At 40.1% G+C, this 17,767-nt stretch overlaps 2 protein-coding genes across 3 annotated transcripts in view; both read left to right on the plus strand.

The window, feature by feature from the left end:
- Positions 1–9,953, plus strand: part of myo3b (myosin IIIB) — a 62,271-nt gene extending 52,318 nt beyond the window's left edge. For both annotated transcript variants that reach the window (XM_027290785.1, XM_027290786.1), the window contains 4 exons: positions 3,078–3,178; positions 3,556–3,602; positions 3,936–4,090; positions 9,832–9,953. In XM_027290785.1, coding sequence (XP_027146586.1) covers positions 3,078–3,178; positions 3,556–3,602; positions 3,936–4,044 — 257 coding nt within the window. In that variant the 3' untranslated portion in view covers positions 4,045–4,090; positions 9,832–9,953. The remainder of the gene's footprint in view (positions 1–3,077; positions 3,179–3,555; positions 3,603–3,935; positions 4,091–9,831) is intronic.
- A 3,383-nt stretch (positions 9,954–13,336) lies between these two features.
- Positions 13,337–15,902, plus strand: sp5a (Sp5 transcription factor a). The gene is made up of 2 exons (XM_019255226.2): positions 13,337–14,027; positions 14,364–15,902. Exons 1-2 carry the CDS (start codon positions 13,977–13,979, stop codon positions 15,438–15,440), a joined length of 1,128 nt encoding a protein of 375 aa, XP_019110771.1. The 5' UTR covers positions 13,337–13,976; the 3' UTR covers positions 15,441–15,902.
- The last annotated feature ends 1,865 nt before the right edge of the window (positions 15,903–17,767 follow it).

The following is a 17,767-nucleotide window of genomic DNA, read 5'->3' on the forward strand; positions in this document are numbered from 1 at the left end:
CAACCACACACACACACACACAAAATGTATCTTTAGAAGGAGCCATTTAAACCATGTATCCAGTTTAAATGACTAAGTGCTTTGCTGGAATTTCAGGGGAATAAAACAAATCCATTCTTATCAAATCCGCTGTCCTACATACAGACATTAAATAAAATGTGAGGCACACACACTTTATATGTGCTGCTCAGGCAACAGCCCTAAGAAGCGATGTGGTATCACCTAAGCACGTTTGCACACATACAAACCTACATGATTAGAAGAAGCTGTTATTTCCCTCAGCACATGAGATCCAAATATCCTCAAAATACTCAGGGGTGACAAGGATTCGCACAGTGGACAGTTAACACCTCTGAGGCACGGACAGATAAGATTCACGGTAAAAGTTAACTAATATCTCAGAACTGACAGGAACTTTCTGGGCATTTACAAAGTGTGACTTTAGTAAACCTCTGCTGGTTTGAATAACATCAAGAAAGCCGAGGAGAGACGAGGGGGTGGAGGGGGGGAAAGAGAGAAGCTTGCTCTTTGATGTATAGGATTGAGATGTGATGAGGTCTGTTCAAAGTGAGTACAAAGTAGTGTTAAGATGGAAAAAGCAAATGCAGCTTTAGTCAAGGTAGAGAAGCCGAGGTAGCAAGAGATGATGAAGAAATGTCCTGTCTCACGCGAAAACGTAGGCAAAGAAGATGAAACGTTATCTGACATTAAATATAGATGCCTCCTTGTAAAGGTGTCTTGGCTTTAAAACACACTTTTGTAACCTGTAAATGTTGAAACCCTTTGCGTACTGCAGGAGAAGGAGAGCGTAATAAGCCGTCATAACATACCTCATGTTAGAGTAATAACTCATTACCTTCAGTTTGTCGTCAATAACATTTCACTTTCGGTGGTGCGATGAATAATTCATTCTTCAGTACGCTGTTTGGAACAATCAGGCGAGCCAGCTCAAGCTGCCAGAGATTTGGTCATCTGCTGGAAGAGAAGCAGCAGACAGTGGAGAACAAGTCATTCAATGGGCGGGGGTCTGAATCTGTAAATTACTTTTTACTGTGTTTAACAGATTAGCCACGGCTCACATTTTAGTTTGAGTAGAAAGTAGGAGGGTGAACATCTAGAGTCCTGTAGAGCTGACTCAGTGCAGGGACATTCATCTGGTCCTTGTTCATGTGTGCATGGTGGAAATGTACTTTTTATAGGCCAGCTAATGGTTGTCACTTCACTTTAAATGCTCAATTAATCCAAATCAACACGAATCAAATGATGTGCTCTTCCACTGTATTAAAAACCATCTGCTATCTGCAGGCAGACGTGTGAAAAAATATGGGGTTTTAACCTTTATAGAGGAATAATTTAGCATTTTGGGAAATATGTTAATGTTTGTACAATGTGAACCAGTAGCCAGTTAGCTTAGCTTGGCATAAAGACTGCAAACAGGAGGAAACACCTGGCCTGTCTAGTCTGTCCAAAGACAACACATACCAGCCAAGCAGCAACCTCTGTGGCTGTGAAGTGAAGCCAGTGTTGAAGTGCCAAAAACTGCAGTTCCTTTAACGGCCACTTGAGGCTGGCTACAGAACAAGTGAGTCTCCATAAGCCCCCATGTTAAAATGTCCAACTTTACAGCAGAAATAAACATGTTTACAGCCTGGTACAAAAAACAGTTTTGGTCTCTATAGCTAATTTCCCCATTCATGACAACTGTACTGAGGGTGAATTTATATATAACTCACCTGTTCAAATTATATTAGGGCTTAAAGTTATGCAGGATTTACTGCTTTAATTGACAGGTGGGTGTTACAAGTGACTTTTTTGAGCACCAAGGCATCATTCAGCCACCTTAGGTCCACCGATTATCCACATGACAGGACTACCAAGATGGTGACGACCAGCGCCACAGATTTTTATACTCGGTGATACCAGCAGCCCTGAGGCTTATTAATTACTACTACTAATATTTTGTTTGCTTAATCAATACATAAATAAACACGTTAATTATTATTGTTTATGCTTTGATATCTTTGTGTTTAAATGACAGATATAAGAGTGGCATCGCTCTTCTGACCACCAAACACCTAATAAACAGATTTCTCATACTATTTCTAATACAAACCCTAAACTAATTTCAGTTGCCATACATTAAGAAGCTGCTTCATGACGCTGATTATTGGCAGACACCAACAATAATCTATGTGGCTAATTATAGACTTCTGCTGATGCGTTTGAGTCTTCAGCAGAGAAATTAGACTAAAATAACCTAAAACAACCGCTCTAACCAACTCCCTGCAACATTCCTCATTAAACGCTGCATCAGGAAATAAACCACCAACTACAGTGGTACTAACTACTTCTTCAATTAGAGATCAACGTTTAACTTCTCGCTGAAACCAATGTAAAGAAATACATTTCCTTCCCTCCCTTTCCTTATAGTATTTAATTGTTTTAGCAAATGAGTGTGGCGACTTTCTATGTATTCATCTCAGTAGGAGGTTGATTTCTGTCCTAGAAACACACTTAAACTCGGTACATGCTTTGTTGAGAAGGTCACGGCTGCCATGTGTATGTTGTAAGCGGCACTACAGTCGTAGTTTTCACCTGTTTCTAGTGTGAATCGATGGCATGATCTGATCTGAACCTCAGTGTAAACAAAAGTCACTCTCGTTTTGTGGGGTTTTTTTGTCACAGGAGAGAGAAAGTGTATCCGATACCACACACACACACACCCCACAGTGTCACATCTACCTCTTCAGTTGTAGCTATTTATCAAATTCGTCGTCTGCTGTGCACCTGTGAGGGGAGATATAATTAGATGTGGTTTATGTGTGTGGATTTATGTAATGTTAAGCCGTTATTGAGTCAGCTCATCGATGAAATTACATAATCTTTAACCTAAACCAAAGTAAATTTAAAACCTTTTCCTGCCACTTTGTCACACAAGGGTGCAGATTCACAAAGTCGAGGGCAGAATCTGCTTGCCGCTGCTGTCATCACCATCGCTATCACGTTGGTGCTTCTTGTTGTTGTTGTTGTTGTTTTTGCTCGGCTGGATCACTGCCCTCATTTTTCCTCTGTTGCAGGTCCAGTGATGAAGCTGCAGCAGAGAACTCCTCGCCGGCGGGGCCATCAGCCCAAGCTGCTCAACAGCCCCGAAGACAGCCTGTACTACAACCAGCTAAATGTGAGTTCAAAGTGCCGATAAAGGCCTTTGTCTGACTTTGGTTCCACATGATAATACAATTAAACCTACCTGTGCCAGACCCTGGAGCCCCACCCCCACGCTTCTCTGCCTCTTGTCTTGAACATGTGCTTATGCTCTTTATCTGTTGCTTTCATGTCAGGATGTCTGCCTTCACGGTGAATAATTGATGTGGTTTATCAAAGCTGAGCAAGATGCATGCTTCATCAGACTCACTTGAGCCCTTTGATCAGAAAAAATTATGCTGTGACTTCTGATATTATCAGCATCTGCTCGCATTCAACACAAAATCACTTTGAATTAAAAATTAATGACTCTCTGCTCATCTTTTGACTGTGTGCTCTTGGCCCTTTCCTCAGAGAACTCTGGATTACCAGGGGAGCAAGAGGAAGCCGAGAAAACTTGGGTAAATAACTGCTTTCCTACTTACAGTAACTCTAAACAGAGCAGGCCCTTTGTGGAATAGGAGAATCCAGAAATGGAGTTGTTTTCTTATAATGTAAATGCAGAGCCGAAAATAACAGGCTTTTTATGAGCAGTTGCTCTGCGTCATTAGAAAGGGGGCTTACATATTAAGGCTTTGTCAGCACACTTATTTTAATTGTTGAAAGTCTGGACTTGTATTTGTTCTAAAAACATCCTGTTTCGGATATTGTTTTTATCCTAAGTGTCTGTTTTTTCACATCAAGACTCTTTTCTGTGTCCAAGTTATTTCTCAACACTTTCTTTCCCATCACAGTCAAATCAAAGTGCTGGATGGAGAAGATGAGTACTACAAATTACTGTCAACTGTGGAGTCAGTCCCCGAGGATGAGTACGCGACCGCCCCCGCCTCCCACCCTTTCTAGTGGGCCTCTCGTCAGTCAGAGCTGAGCCTTACAACCATGTCAACTGGTAAGACAGACGCACCAGACATGTCGACAGACACTCCAAAGAAACATCCTCAGTGTTGGATGTGCCGCATGTGGAGCACGTAGCAGCAGCAGAGCAGAATAAGCGACCTGTAAAGGCGATGCCCTCAGCTGTTAATCCAAAGTGGTCGTACTTATCAGTGATCTTATTACAACAGTTTTCTTTAAGAAAGAAGAAGAAACCACTATAGTTTCTCTATTTCGTCTTGTTTTATCGCCACAAGTCTTGATTATAGTTAAATATGTCTTCCTAATGGGTGTACTAATCTGTACTTGCTGCTACTGTGCCTCTTAATGTGGCAAAAAATGAAATATCACCACGTTGTTCCAATTTTCCTTTTTCCTCTGGACTGCTTTTAAATCCAGCACTGAATGAGACATTTTTCTTCCGCTTATAAACCGCTGTCAAATGATACAGATGTTACATAAATTAATGACATTACATGTAACACAAAGAATACATCATGTATGACAGGAGGGGAGGTTGCAAACTCACAATGAAACACTTTAAATGCTGAGCATCCATTCATAGATTTAAAGTGGTTGTGTCGGATGTGTTAAGGGTGCAAATCGATGATTTTTATTATTTATTATACATCTACTAATTATTTAAATGATTGATTATTCAATTTTCTTTCAGCTCTTTGTGAAAAACTTCCAATATATTCGATAAAATGATAGAAACTGATGAGAAGCGTTCGGATCCGTGGATTTTTAAAGCTTTAACCAGCGGATGTTTGGTGTTTTATCTTAATAAATAAATGACAAAACTATTAGTTTATTCAAATTTAAATAATCAATGATTGTTTTCTGTCAACTTACTAATCAATTATGGTTTCAGTTTACTCTGAGGAGCCTCTCATCTCAAAGGCAGTGTAACCGACTTGGAAACCATCTACCTATTTTTGAGCATTATGTCGATTGTCTAAGACGAATCCAGAGACAAATCCCTCTGAAAGCTCGAACTCTCTCTACGAGTTCTCCCACAGCGAGCAGCCTGTAGTTAGAGGGGCTTTGTGCTGTCTGAGTGCTGGAATCACCACACATAGCCTCACAGAGAGAGCAGAGCTAGACCTCACTTTGAATTTCACCCTAAATACAGGAATTTTCTTTTAAGATGTGAAGTGTCGGAAATGCAGGGCTGGCGAGTTGATTTGTGGAGCTCTTTTTTTTTTTTTTTTTTTCTTTTCAATTTGCATATCATTTACTGCATCTCCCTTTGTTGACACCCGAGGGCCTGAGAGGAGATTTTGATCTTAATAGGAAGAGTAGGGTGGTATGACTGAAGATCTCATCCTCCTTATACTCAGCGGGGAAAACATTAGAGCTCTGCCTAGATAGCGAGACTGGCTTCACTTAGGTTCAGGTTCACAGGAATCCTGGTGGGTTTAAAGAGTCCCAAAAGTGTTCGTCAAATACAACCGCTCAGCACTGTGAGGGTCAGACTCAGGTTGAGACACTGAGGACTGACTCATCACCTGAACACTACTGATTATATATATATTTTTAACCACATTAAATATTAGGGATGTCTTTAAATTCCCCCTCCAAAATGTATTGTGATTAAAACAAGGTGCAAGTGAAATTTAAGATGATACACAGTTTCAACAGTGTGGTTTCAACCCTGTCATTTTCTAACCATAACTACGCTGTTTGTTGTACTCAACTGCCAAAATGCTTGTAGTGGTGATATAGTTGTTACTAAATGTCAAACAACCTCTACAGAAGTGATGAAAGATGTATTCAGACCCAACGTGAAATACTTCTTTAAAAGTACAAATCCTGCATTTGTGTTGCTTAAGTAAAAGTACAAGTGGTATTTACTAAGATAACAAAATGCATTTTTGTGCTGTTACTTTGTGATCTACTCATTTTTTGATTATTATTACTGAAGCATTAATGTGCAAGCAGCTAATTTGGATTTGTATCCTGTCAGCTCATCATCAGTTCAGTAAAAGAACTACGGTACTAACTAGAGCTGTTAAATAAACATAGCTGAGCAAATAACACAATATTTCCCTCTGAATTGTCGTGAACTAAATGTTTTAAGTAGCATGAAATGGAAATACTTAAGTACCCAGATGTCGTTTTTAAGTACAGCACTTAGTTATATTCCACCTCTGCATCTAAAGGAGTATGAACAGATGTATCAGAAAAGCTGACGTTTAATGAAATATTTGTCATTTTCTCTTGACAGTAACTGATGTGGTTGGTTCCAGTTATCTATGGGGGTAAATCAGCTGTTTTCATGATCAAATTATCTTCTTTAATTAAGCTGCATCGATAATAAAGTCCTATTTTTTTCTATTTATTGTCTTATTTAACTCAAAAAGATTCAAAGAGTAATACCCTCGGACCACTGGCAGGGTTATAATGTGGTGTCACAGTTAGTTCAGAGGCATTTCACCTCCGGTCGTAGCCACAGATCCTGCAATAATTAAAATCCTCGTTGTGCACTACTCCCTTGCTGGGATAGTTGGCTCCTCTGAAGAGCAGTCTGAAATAGGTCACCCCAGCACCCTGTAGTGCATCTTAAAAGTACACTGAATCAATTAAGTGTGATCATGCTCCCTTGATTATTTTGGCCCTGTTTTTACCACGGAGAGGAATTTCAAATAGGCTCACTAGTTTGAATAACAAGGTTGGACTGTGGTGACAAATGGTTCCAGAGTGGGTGTTTCTTCCCCTGTTTTTCTCTGCCAAATTAACTCCCTGGCTGATTGCCTGCTTTAGCATATGAGAGGAGGTGAGCGGAGGTGTGTAGGTAATTACCTTGGTTAGCTGATTATGTGTTGCAAAAGGCAAATGTTATGAAATACTATCGTCACCCAATGAACTCAGGTCAGGACGTGAGCTTCCGTTTGCTCGGACTCCCGGTCGTCTTTAGGGCTCCGCGAGCTCGAACGCCGAGGGACAGACTCAACGTTCGAGGCCCTGACACCTGCGTTCTCTTTAATACGTCTTCGTAAATCCAGCTCCCTCTTGTTTTTCCTCATTAAATCTGACAACATCTGGCGAGCGAGAGAGGACTGCTTTAATGTGGCTAACGTTACTGCTGGTGTTATTCTTGCCATTTTAGCTATTTGCTTCATGTGCAGCACTTTCATTGAAGCTTCATCCAAGGCAGCAGCCTCAAACACCGTTATCCAAAGTTTCAAAACCACCTATATGAAAATCACTCGAGCTGCCGCCTTAACAAATGATGAAAAGCTTTTATTTTCTAAAGAAGCATACTTACCTTTTCACCTAATAGTGATGTCTCACTTCAAAGAGAGAACACGATTAGGCCAACATTGTCCTGTTTCTATATCCTTTGAGTTCAAAGGGAGAGTTTGAATACCTGTATTTCATGTGCAGCCTTTTCAAATACTGTTTTAATGCAGTTTACGTGCTTTTGATATCCAGATGTGTCAGTTTTCCACCACAGTAGAATATATCACTCCATATATTACGATTGCATACCGCAGGTTTATAAATAAAGAATTAATGCTTGTTTTGAAATAGTTTTTTCTTCCCACCAACTTCAAGGACAGAGGACGAGCAGGACAAACTTAGCGTCGTGACGCTCCTCGCTGGCTTAACGATTGGGTGCCAAAGAAAGCGACATAACATGAGCGTCATCCAGATGTCAGATGTGTGCGTCGAGGACTCATTCCCCAAAGACGGCATTAATAAAGAAACTGGTTGAGCCGGGTAGAGACAGAGAGAGAGTAAGAGGCAAAGAGGAAGAAGGAGATAAAAGAGTCTGTTGAGTACATACATCAAAGGTCTCTTAATGACAAGGGATGCCATTAGGGTTATAGTGGCCTTTGTTTCAGCTTCCTCACACCTGCAGTTTGTTGAGGGTTCTTTATGCACTGTTTTATTGTTAACATTTGCATGAATAGAAAATGCATGCATGAGGGGATAAGAGTCTGTTCCACGCCGCTAATCTCGGCGGTGACCAAATGTTTTGGTCAAAACTACAGCTTCCTTTACATTTGCATAAGAGAGATGTAACCCGTTCAGTCGCTTCCTTGTGTAAAAGTAAAATAAAAACAGAACAATAGAACAACAGTATGGAAGAGCTGTTATCCTGTATGCCATGAAATTTATTGACTTAAAAGTTTTCTTGGTGCCTCCGGTGCTGGAATGGGATTTGACAAATCAGAGCGTGAAATTGTGATTAGCCTCTCTCAGTTTGTAGACGGAGTGGGGCACTAGCAGACTTGGCATGGCCAAAGGTGTAACCTGTTTTGTTTTGCCCCGGTGCTGCTTTCCCAGATGGTGGGACCAGCTGCCATTGAATAAACGCTGGACGGGTAACAGTGTGAGAATTACCACGGCCTTGTTTTTAGTTTGGGATGCATAACAGAAAGCTTGTCTTTTTGCCACTGCCAGGAGGAGCGGGGACGTATCACCTGGTGCTCAACAAAACGACCTTTTGATTGAGGTCAGAGTAAAGTAGAGTCCGGTGTAAATGTTTTAAAATCTGTCCTCCTGTGCTCCTCCTGGATATTTGTGTAGTTGTCCATGGAGACCACCCACTGTCATAATGACTTTCTGCACACTCCTGTTTTATTTTTTACACACTCTACTTTTTTATGCAGATTATTTTAGCCTATGACAATGTGGGATCTTGTTGAAGGAACGTTAGCGTTTTGCAGTCCGGTTTCATGCTTTGAACGAGCTAACAACTTATTTTGTACGACTGAAGCGACAATATTTCAAATTTCCAACAATCGTCATTGCATAAATAAAGTTACAAGAAGTATTCAGCAGCTCTTATTGCCTGAAAGTCGTTGCTAAAGTGAGAGAATGTCAATAAAAAACACCTGTTTTTGTTTATCACAGTATAAATGATCAATGAAGATGAGATCTTTTCATTATAATCTTTCCTGGGAGTGCACTGCAGGCGGTAACTTTGTACATCATCACACAGGGGGGAGAGTTTCCCTCTTTAGGGCTGGATTAATGCACCCAGGGTGGGCTGAGGGAAGGTAAAATGACCTGTCCCGCCCTACGTGACCCCAGGCCAACCGTGCACATTGCCAAGGCTTTGCTCTTTGCCCTTGAATATGCAGAGATCCGCAGCTTCATAGGCTTGGAAAAGAGAGAGAGAGAGGGAGAGAGAGAGAGAAAAAAAAGAGTTGTATCGCATTGCAGGGAAAATTAGTGAGACCAAAGTTGGAGTTTCTGTGTGTTGGGGGCTGCGAACAATGGCAGCTTTCTGTCAGACAGCAACTTCAAAGGTCGGCTGAGTGACTGCTCTGAGTTATACTTTGTTGTAGATCACTGAGGAAATTCACAGATGTTTTCTCATACGAGACACTATTATAGCGGCTCAAGTACCCAGTAGCCTCGAGCGCCTCTCCCTCCTCCCCCATCTCTCTCTCTCTCTCTCTCACACACTCTCACTCTCACACCACCTCCCTCTCTACAACCCCCAAACCCCCCGTCCCTCATGCCCATCTCTGATATCTTTCTATAAGACAGATGTGGAACCTGTTTTCTTTCCAACTGTCCAGAGAATATAAAAAGTTAAAAAGGGGTTCGTGTTGTGGCATTGCCCCCTGACTGTCAAATCCAACGAATCCTCTGTCAGTTGGCTCAAAGTGTCAAGCTCACATGCAGCTCTGCTTTCTTTCAGATCCATTCGGGGTCAATACAATAGGAAGAAAATCATTACACTCAGATTATAATAATTAAAAACTGATGCAGTTCTTCTCTCTCTCCTCTCTGCAGATCGCCTTCTTCAACTTTGACCTGGACCTAAACCAAAAGAAATTCAGCAACACTCGATATCTGTTGTACATTTTTATTTATTTCTTGTAAACTGCTGTTTTATATCAGTCAAATAAATGTGGTTAAGCTGCAGATGTTTGACTATTGGTGTATTTTTTTATTCTCGTGTTGTCTCGTAATGCTCCTTTTTACATCTTCTACAAAAAAACTTTGACAATTAATATAAATATAAATTTTACCTACCACAATGGTGATTGTCTTGGGCTCTAAACAGCAATATATGCACAATAAAAGATCTTCTATGTCTCAAATCTGCTATAATTTTCACATTATATCTTATAAAGCAACACCGATTTAAAATTATGAGCACACAGCCTCCTGTTCGTCTACTGTTAAACATTTATCAAATGTTTAATTTGATCTCAGGTCAAAATCTGAATTTGAGCCAACTTTACCACATGTAGAAAAAAAATGCTTGCTTCAGTTTCCTGTCCTTTAAATATAACAACAGTGTGAGTTTAGTTTCCTGTAACTGCAAAACTAAAATGAAGCTTCATTCACATCTCAACCTCTTAACGGTATTTCTGTAGATCGACTCTCTCGCTGTATGAAATACACGGATGGTACAGACTGCTTCCATGTTCAAACCTTTGAGTGTGCAGGCAGAAAAACTCCTCCAGTTTGGGTGTTCCACCAATTTAATTTCCCCATCAAATGCCACAGGGAAGATTTCTTTTAGCCAAAACCACTGCTGAGGTGACCCTGTAAAACTCGAGGCATGGCCATAAGACGGTAAAGGTTTGGAGCAAGCAAATTACCTTCGGGGGAACTGGACATTGTGTCGCACTGTCATGAATTTTTTTACAAACTATATCAAAGTCCTGCTCAGCCAAATCTATCCCTCTGGCTGGAGTCCCATTGAGATGCATTAAAATGTGACAACTTGCATTTAAGGCTGAACCGAGTATCTCAAAGAAAGATATCAATAATTTGGTAATGCTGATGGCTCACAGAATTCATGTAGTTGCCATATTTGGCGGACGCCAACTCATATGTAAAGCAGATTTATGTGAACATCCACCCTGAATCAGAATTACTGTATTTTAATATGTACAAATCACTGCTGCTGCTCAGGATCATAGAGAAATCTTGATTCTGTTTTAGGGTGGATTCTCCCTTTACCTTGTCTGGTTTGACATAAGAGCGAGCAGCTTACAACATTTGACATTTATCTGACATTTAAACCTTGAAGGTAAGAACTAGCTGACAGCACTTTTCTGCACAAATACAAACTTTTGGAGAAGACTGTAAAAATGTTTACTGTAATTCAGCTAATAACAGCTAAGTTTACTGCATTTCACCAGTTTTGAGCGCCGTTGTATCAAAATCCTTTATTTCAAATTACATAAAGTGAATACATGTGGACCAATAAAGTACATTTGACAGTAAGGCTGTGTTTGTACTACTTTCTAATGAGGCGTCCTATATAAATAATTCAGTAGTAACTTTATAAATGTTTAATAAATCATTTACCACTCCTTATAAGTCAGTTATAAACATAACATGAACTAATAAAGTGGTGAAAAGTCTCTTTTTGCTGTTGTTTATCCTCATCAGTGAAATAGATTTGTGTAAAACTCTTTATTAATGATTAATTAACACACTCAGTAGAAAAAGTGAGAAACCTGGGACTGTGTATGAATATTTTACCTTCATTTACAGCTAAATTATTACTCAAATAGAAAGGATAAACACCAGTCAAAGGATTTTTTTTCACAACCTGGCAACCCAAGCATACTTGTTCTTAGTGATGTATAAACCATTCAGTCATTTTATGATTCTCTTTTCACTTGTTTTGAGCTCCTTTGTGTCAAAATCCTTTAATGCCAAAATGCGCAAAGTGAATACATGCACACTAATAAAGTACAATTCACACATATTAACTAATGGCTTCATAAATGATTAAGGAATCGTTTACAAATGCTTCATGGATGCTTTAGATACCATTAAGGAGCACACACTTTGTGCTTTTTTTTCTTATGTTTGGTGATAATTTAGTAAAAGATGTTGGTATAACACTCACTTTCTAATTAACCATCAAGTCATCAGTGTTTCAGTAAGTCATCAATGAAGTCCTGTTAGAAAAATCCACCTCTCCGATGAATTCAATCCTGTTTTATTTAGTTATATCTGAACAGGTCTAGACCAAACTCCTTATAATATTATTTACAGAGACCCAACACATCCCACCATGAGCAAGCACTTGGCGACAGTGGCAAGGAAAAACTGGCAGAAACCTCAAAAACATCAAAGGAAAATGCATGTTTTTGTTTTGTTACCCAGGAGTTCACCATAAAGCATTACTAAATAACCATTAGTCAAGTAACTATATATTAGAATAGCCCCTTATTAACAAGTAGTACAAACATTTATAAAGGGACCTCTGCTTTTAGGTGTAACTTTCAAACATGCACTTTTATGTAAAGGTCAGATTTAACAGATCCTGGCTCAGGATTCAAAGCATCGACCTTCCTGTTGTTCTCCAAACTTCTGTAACCTCCGTACAATAAACTTCATCGCCCACTGCTGCCACAACTTGATGTAAACAAGGTTAATCTGCCACTAGTGTTTTTTATCAGTCAGCGGTGTGACTACAACACTCCTGTAGCCAGTTTTGTAGTTTAACATGGCTCCAGTGCAGCCCAGCAGGATCCCCACCACCACCACCACCACCACTACCACCACCCTCCTTTCCCTCATGACTGTGTGTAAAGCCGTGGGAGAGGACTGGGAACATTAATCCCTTCAAAGGAACAGATCTAATTCAAAATCTGCCGCTCCAAACTAGTTGAGAGGACAGTGATTGTTTCTGCAGGGAAGCCAGATAAAGATCAGAGAGTTGATATAGAAAACTACAACTTCCATTTTCGGCTGCTCCGCCACAAAAGTTTGGCTATCAGCTTGTGAAAAAACTGCATAGTTCTGCCTTTATTAGATGTTGTGAAACAAAGAAATGTGATATTATGTGACAGTTTAGCCTTTGTGTTGAGGTTGCTGTGAGCTTCCTCCACAGACACACACTGACATGACAAGTTTATAAGGGAAAAGATAATTGAGACATCAGCATTTCAAGTGCTGCCTTTGTCACCTGATTTAAAAAAAAACAGGAGCTTTTTCCCCTCTTGTGTCATGTTAACTAACATGTTATAATTCATCAGAATGAGCTGCAGGGAATTCACCCCGAGGCTTCTTATAAGCTTACATTTTTTTTGACGCTCAACAAAGAGCAACTAAAAATCTGAATTATGAGTAAGGTTTTCGGATGAAACAAAGCGAAGGAGAAATAAGCATTTAAATAAATCCAGAGAGGGTATAATTAAGTGTTTAATTCTGTGTTGTGGTTCAAAAGGAACAACAAAGACATTTTAATTCAAATTAGAAATGTAAAAGAAAGATTCTTGAGAGATGAGAACTTTGTGTTGAGTCACTTCATTTCTTCCATCAAACAGTCACAGGCAACGCTCTTGGAGATCTCCAGAGATAACAATGTCACATTGTCACATAGGGTTCTGCTACAAATCCTTAATTACAAAAAGAGGATCAGATGACTACAGCATCCAATACCGGGGTCTCCAGGCGGCATGGGGGTCTTTGATCAAGAAAATCCAATTATTTGTGTATATACATTTCCCACATAGTGATTACTTCATTAATTGTCCCGCCTTTATCTCCTCCCTTCCCATCCCCCCTAATAATCAGCTCCTTTATCCAGACCAACAAACACACCATAGGAGCTTTGTGGATTCAAAGGATTTGCTTTCCCCTCTCAAAGAGCCGCTATTCTTTGATGATTGGGCAGCGGCAAACTTCAAAGTAATAAATCTTATTTCTGACTGGCTGGCGGCCCACCAAAGTCCTTATCAAATTCTAAGAAGTGATCCCTCACTCTTCAGATAGACCGAGGATATCTCGGAGAGAGGAAGCACAGAAGAGTGGAGGACAAGACCTGCCTCGACGCGACACGTTGTTTTTGTTTTTTTTACAGCGAATGCACACATTTATTTTAAATTAGTGTGTTTTTTATTTTTGTTTTTTTTAAATTATTTTTTTTTCATCATCGAGACAGAGAGGAGGACGTTTTTACCATGGCAGCAGTGGCTGTACTGCGGAATGAAACACTTCAGGCTTTTCTCCAGGTTTGTGCTGCAACTTTTACTCACTCACTGTTTACTTTGAACACTTTAATAACTTTAATAACACTTTTTTTCGGTTCGAGTTTTTTTTTAAATATTTAACAACATGCGTAAATGTCGTGCTGTAGTACCTTCATAGCCCAGTGTCATTTAATTTAATTACTATCGCTAATTGTCGTGCGTAAAAATGACTCCCAACTTTTTATGGCACATCGTTGCCGTACAGGGTCGATTAAAGCGGATGAAATTCAAACTGAATTTGATTGGTTATTAAACCGCAGTGTGTGAGTGTGTTAGATGATGATTGTAATATAGAAAATGTGTGTCTCGGTTCTCCAGGATCGCACCCCAAACTCCTCTCCAGAGAACTGTAAGCACTCTCCGCTGGCTCTCCTGGCTGCCACTTGTAACCGGATCGGGCATCATCACGGATCAAACCCATCAGATTTCCTCCAGGTCCCTTACGACCCAACTCTGGGCTCTCCTTCGCGTTTATTTCACCCGTGGACTAACGAGGGAACCCCTCAGAGCAGCCTGGCCAGCAACTCTACTTTCGGACTATCCTCCAAGCCTCAGCTGTCTGCGCACATCCAGAGCTCCTTCAGCTCGCATCACGAACTGCCTCTCACCCCTCCGGCGGACCCCTCGTACCCATATGACTTCTCCCCTGTGAAGATGTTACCTTGCTCCATGCAGTCTCTGCAGTCCACCTGCCCTCCCACCTACGTCCCCGCTGTCAGTTACGCAGCCCCAACTCCCATTCCGCCCGCAATGCCAAGTTTTGTCACGGGACACTCTGGCCTTGTGCACCAGCAACAGAGACAGTTGTCCCCAAACCCTGGAGAGGATATTCCGTGGTGGAGCCTCCAGCAGGGGAACCATGTCAGTCACTCTTCCTCGCTTGGTCCACATCGCTTCCAGCTGCAGAGAGGTTTGGTTCTGGGACATACGGACTTTGCGCAATACCAGACGCAAATCGCGGCTCTGCTGCACACAAAGTCCCCTCTCGCAACTGCGCGGCGGTGCAGGAGGTGCAGGTGTCCCAACTGTCAGTCCTCCACGTCCAGCGACGAGCCTGGGAAGAAGAAACAACACATTTGTCACATACCGGGTTGCGGGAAAGTTTATGGGAAAACTTCTCACCTCAAAGCGCACCTGAGGTGGCACTCTGGAGAGCGGCCGTTTGTGTGCAACTGGCTGTTCTGTGGCAAGAGTTTCACCAGGTCGGACGAGCTGCAGAGACACCTGAGGACTCACACGGGGGAGAAGCGCTTTGTTTGCCCGGACTGCTGCAAGAGGTTCATGAGGAGTGACCATTTGGCAAAACATGTCAAAACTCACCAGAACAAAAAAAGCAAATGCCACGACAAGACACTTGACCATGTCAAAAGGGAGGACACGAGGAATATGTTGTAACACACCCTCTTGTAGACATTTGAAACAGTAGAAATCACTAGTGCAATACAGTCAGTCCTACATTAGTTAAAGTACACAGTGAGCTGCATTTTTATAGGGTATTTTCTTCATTTTCATTGGTTGATTTCTTCCATCCTGACAATGGTTTTTTAACAGTCTGTGTAGCACATTTTTGTGTGTATATATATAAATATATATATAAAAAGTTTCATAAGTTAATTTGGGACCATGATGGAGAAGTTATAGCTCATGAGTTTGAATTCACTGTCTATATCATATCAAGAAGACAAGTTTTCAACTTGTGTTTTGATCATTGTCTTCGGTGGAAGATTTCACACCCCCCCTGTAAATTCTATTTAATAGCTTTTGTTGAATGAAAGTGTCCGTTTTTTGCTCCTTATGGGGTGTTTTTAAGCATGCTCTTGAAAAGATCTGCTATTGTTGATATGACCCAAATACTGTGTGAGAATAAAGATTATAACATTTTTTCCTCAACTCAGAATAAGTCGTTTAATATCTCTCTCGGTTACATTGAAGGGATGAGACAATCGGGTTTTATGTCGATTGATGTTCCTCGTGGAAACTGTTTTAAAATTGAAGTGATTTTAAGGACTTGCAGGAAATATTGTGCTAATATTTAGTTAGTCGTGGTGAAAAATGAATAATCCATCCAAGCTAGAACAATGTTTAATATTACTTTGGCTGTAGCGAAGATGAAAAAATGGTTTCAAATTCAGTTTCCTGTCCTGCTGATGTTGTTGTTTAACCTCTAACACGAGAAAAGAAATATTTATGTAACATAGAGGTGACAGAAGTCGAGTTACTCTGTGGACTGTGTTTGGAAATCGTCACAGAAATAATTGGAAACGTACACACACAATGTACACACACATTTATAATGTTAAACACTGAAATGTGTGAGCGCCAAACGAGTAAAAGCTGACATATAAAGCTCGTATGAGATTCCTCTCCATCTTACATAGACCTGAGCATTTCAAAGGTGCACACAGGTGCTGATACTCTGAAATATAATTGAATTAAACTCCAAATCTTTTCAGATTCAAACCATTAAACCATTAAAAATCACTCATTTTTATGGATAAGAAACAAGCAACCCTCAGAATAAATAAAATATTTTTTGTTACATTAACTTGTTTTGGCAAATATCAGACATTTATACATTTTCATACACTTTTTCCTCCATTTGAATCAAGTAAAAACTGTTAATGCACTCTTTAATAGCTGTGGCCTATTTGCTTTGTTTTTTACATTCACCTCTGAGGAGTTTGCAGTGATACCGCAGGCTATAGATGTGACCCATGAACTGAGAAACACTTTGCCTTTTAGTTGGAATATCACTGGATTCATGTTACTCACAGGACGTGCTGCAACTTACCTGTCTGATTGAGTTTCTCTGTGACTTAGTGGACACTTTTGTGTGACCAAACTAATTAGTTTGTCCAACAGAGTGGTGGTAATGCAATAGCATTCAACTCAGTAGTTACTCGTTTAACTACTCCACCACAACAGCACCTTTCAAAAAGTACAGTAAACTAACTCCTACTTAATATTTTGGTAGATTTGGTGGATTTAAAGTGGAAAATAGCTCGTTTTTCTAACCTGAAAGCAGCAACGTCCATAATCAACACAGAGAAGTGTTGAACTCTTCAGTTTCTAACACTGAGTTCAATAACTTCATCACACAGAGACCCTGTCCTCCTGTCTGTCTTATGAGGGCTCACTGAAAATGTCAGGATGAAGAGACAGCCGCTCACATTATTTAATATTTTGTCACTTTTCCCCCTCAACAGCGCCCCCTTTTGTAAATTCATAAGAGCAGGCAAATTTTATTATGGCAAATTTAACTGATGAATGTTGATGCTGAGCTCCAGGCTTGATAGACAGTTTCATTTGAAATCAGAGAGAGACGGGGGTTTTTTTTCTATTATTTTATCGTACATGTTGACTTTCCTGGAAGATTCAAGATGTTTGAGTCCATTTATATCACTCAGTTTTATTATTATTATTATTTCTAGTATTATTGTTTAACATTTATCTAACAGTTTGTTTTGGTTTCTGTGTTGTACGGCGAGTTTAGTTGATGAATTATCCTGATGCATATTTAAAATCCAGATGTGAACATCAAAATTCAAAAAGCAGGATTGGAACGTGCTCACTCCCAAACTGATTTTAACATGAATTTAAAAAAGGCGAACGGAGAACGGGAGCTGCTAGATACTCCATTTACTTATATTTCTCCTAACAATGTTGTATCTGTTAGAGAAACTAAGAAATAAATAATAAATACAAGAACTAGCACTGTAGGC

The sequence above is a fragment of the Larimichthys crocea genome, chromosome XVIII (genome assembly GCF_000972845.2).
Source record: "Larimichthys crocea isolate SSNF chromosome XVIII, L_crocea_2.0, whole genome shotgun sequence".
Lineage (NCBI taxonomy): Eukaryota > Metazoa > Chordata > Actinopteri > Sciaenidae > Larimichthys > Larimichthys crocea.

Bases quoted from the DNA above. Each gene is read 5' to 3' on its own strand.
- sp5a (XM_019255226.2), top strand. From the start codon at position 13,977: ATGGCAGCAGTGGCTGTACTGCGGAATGAAACACTTCAGGCTTTTCTC. The intron at 14,028-14,363 runs GTTTGTGCTGCA...TCGGTTCTCCAG, and splicing joins CACTTCAGGCTTTTCTCCAG to GATCGCACCCCAAACTCCTC.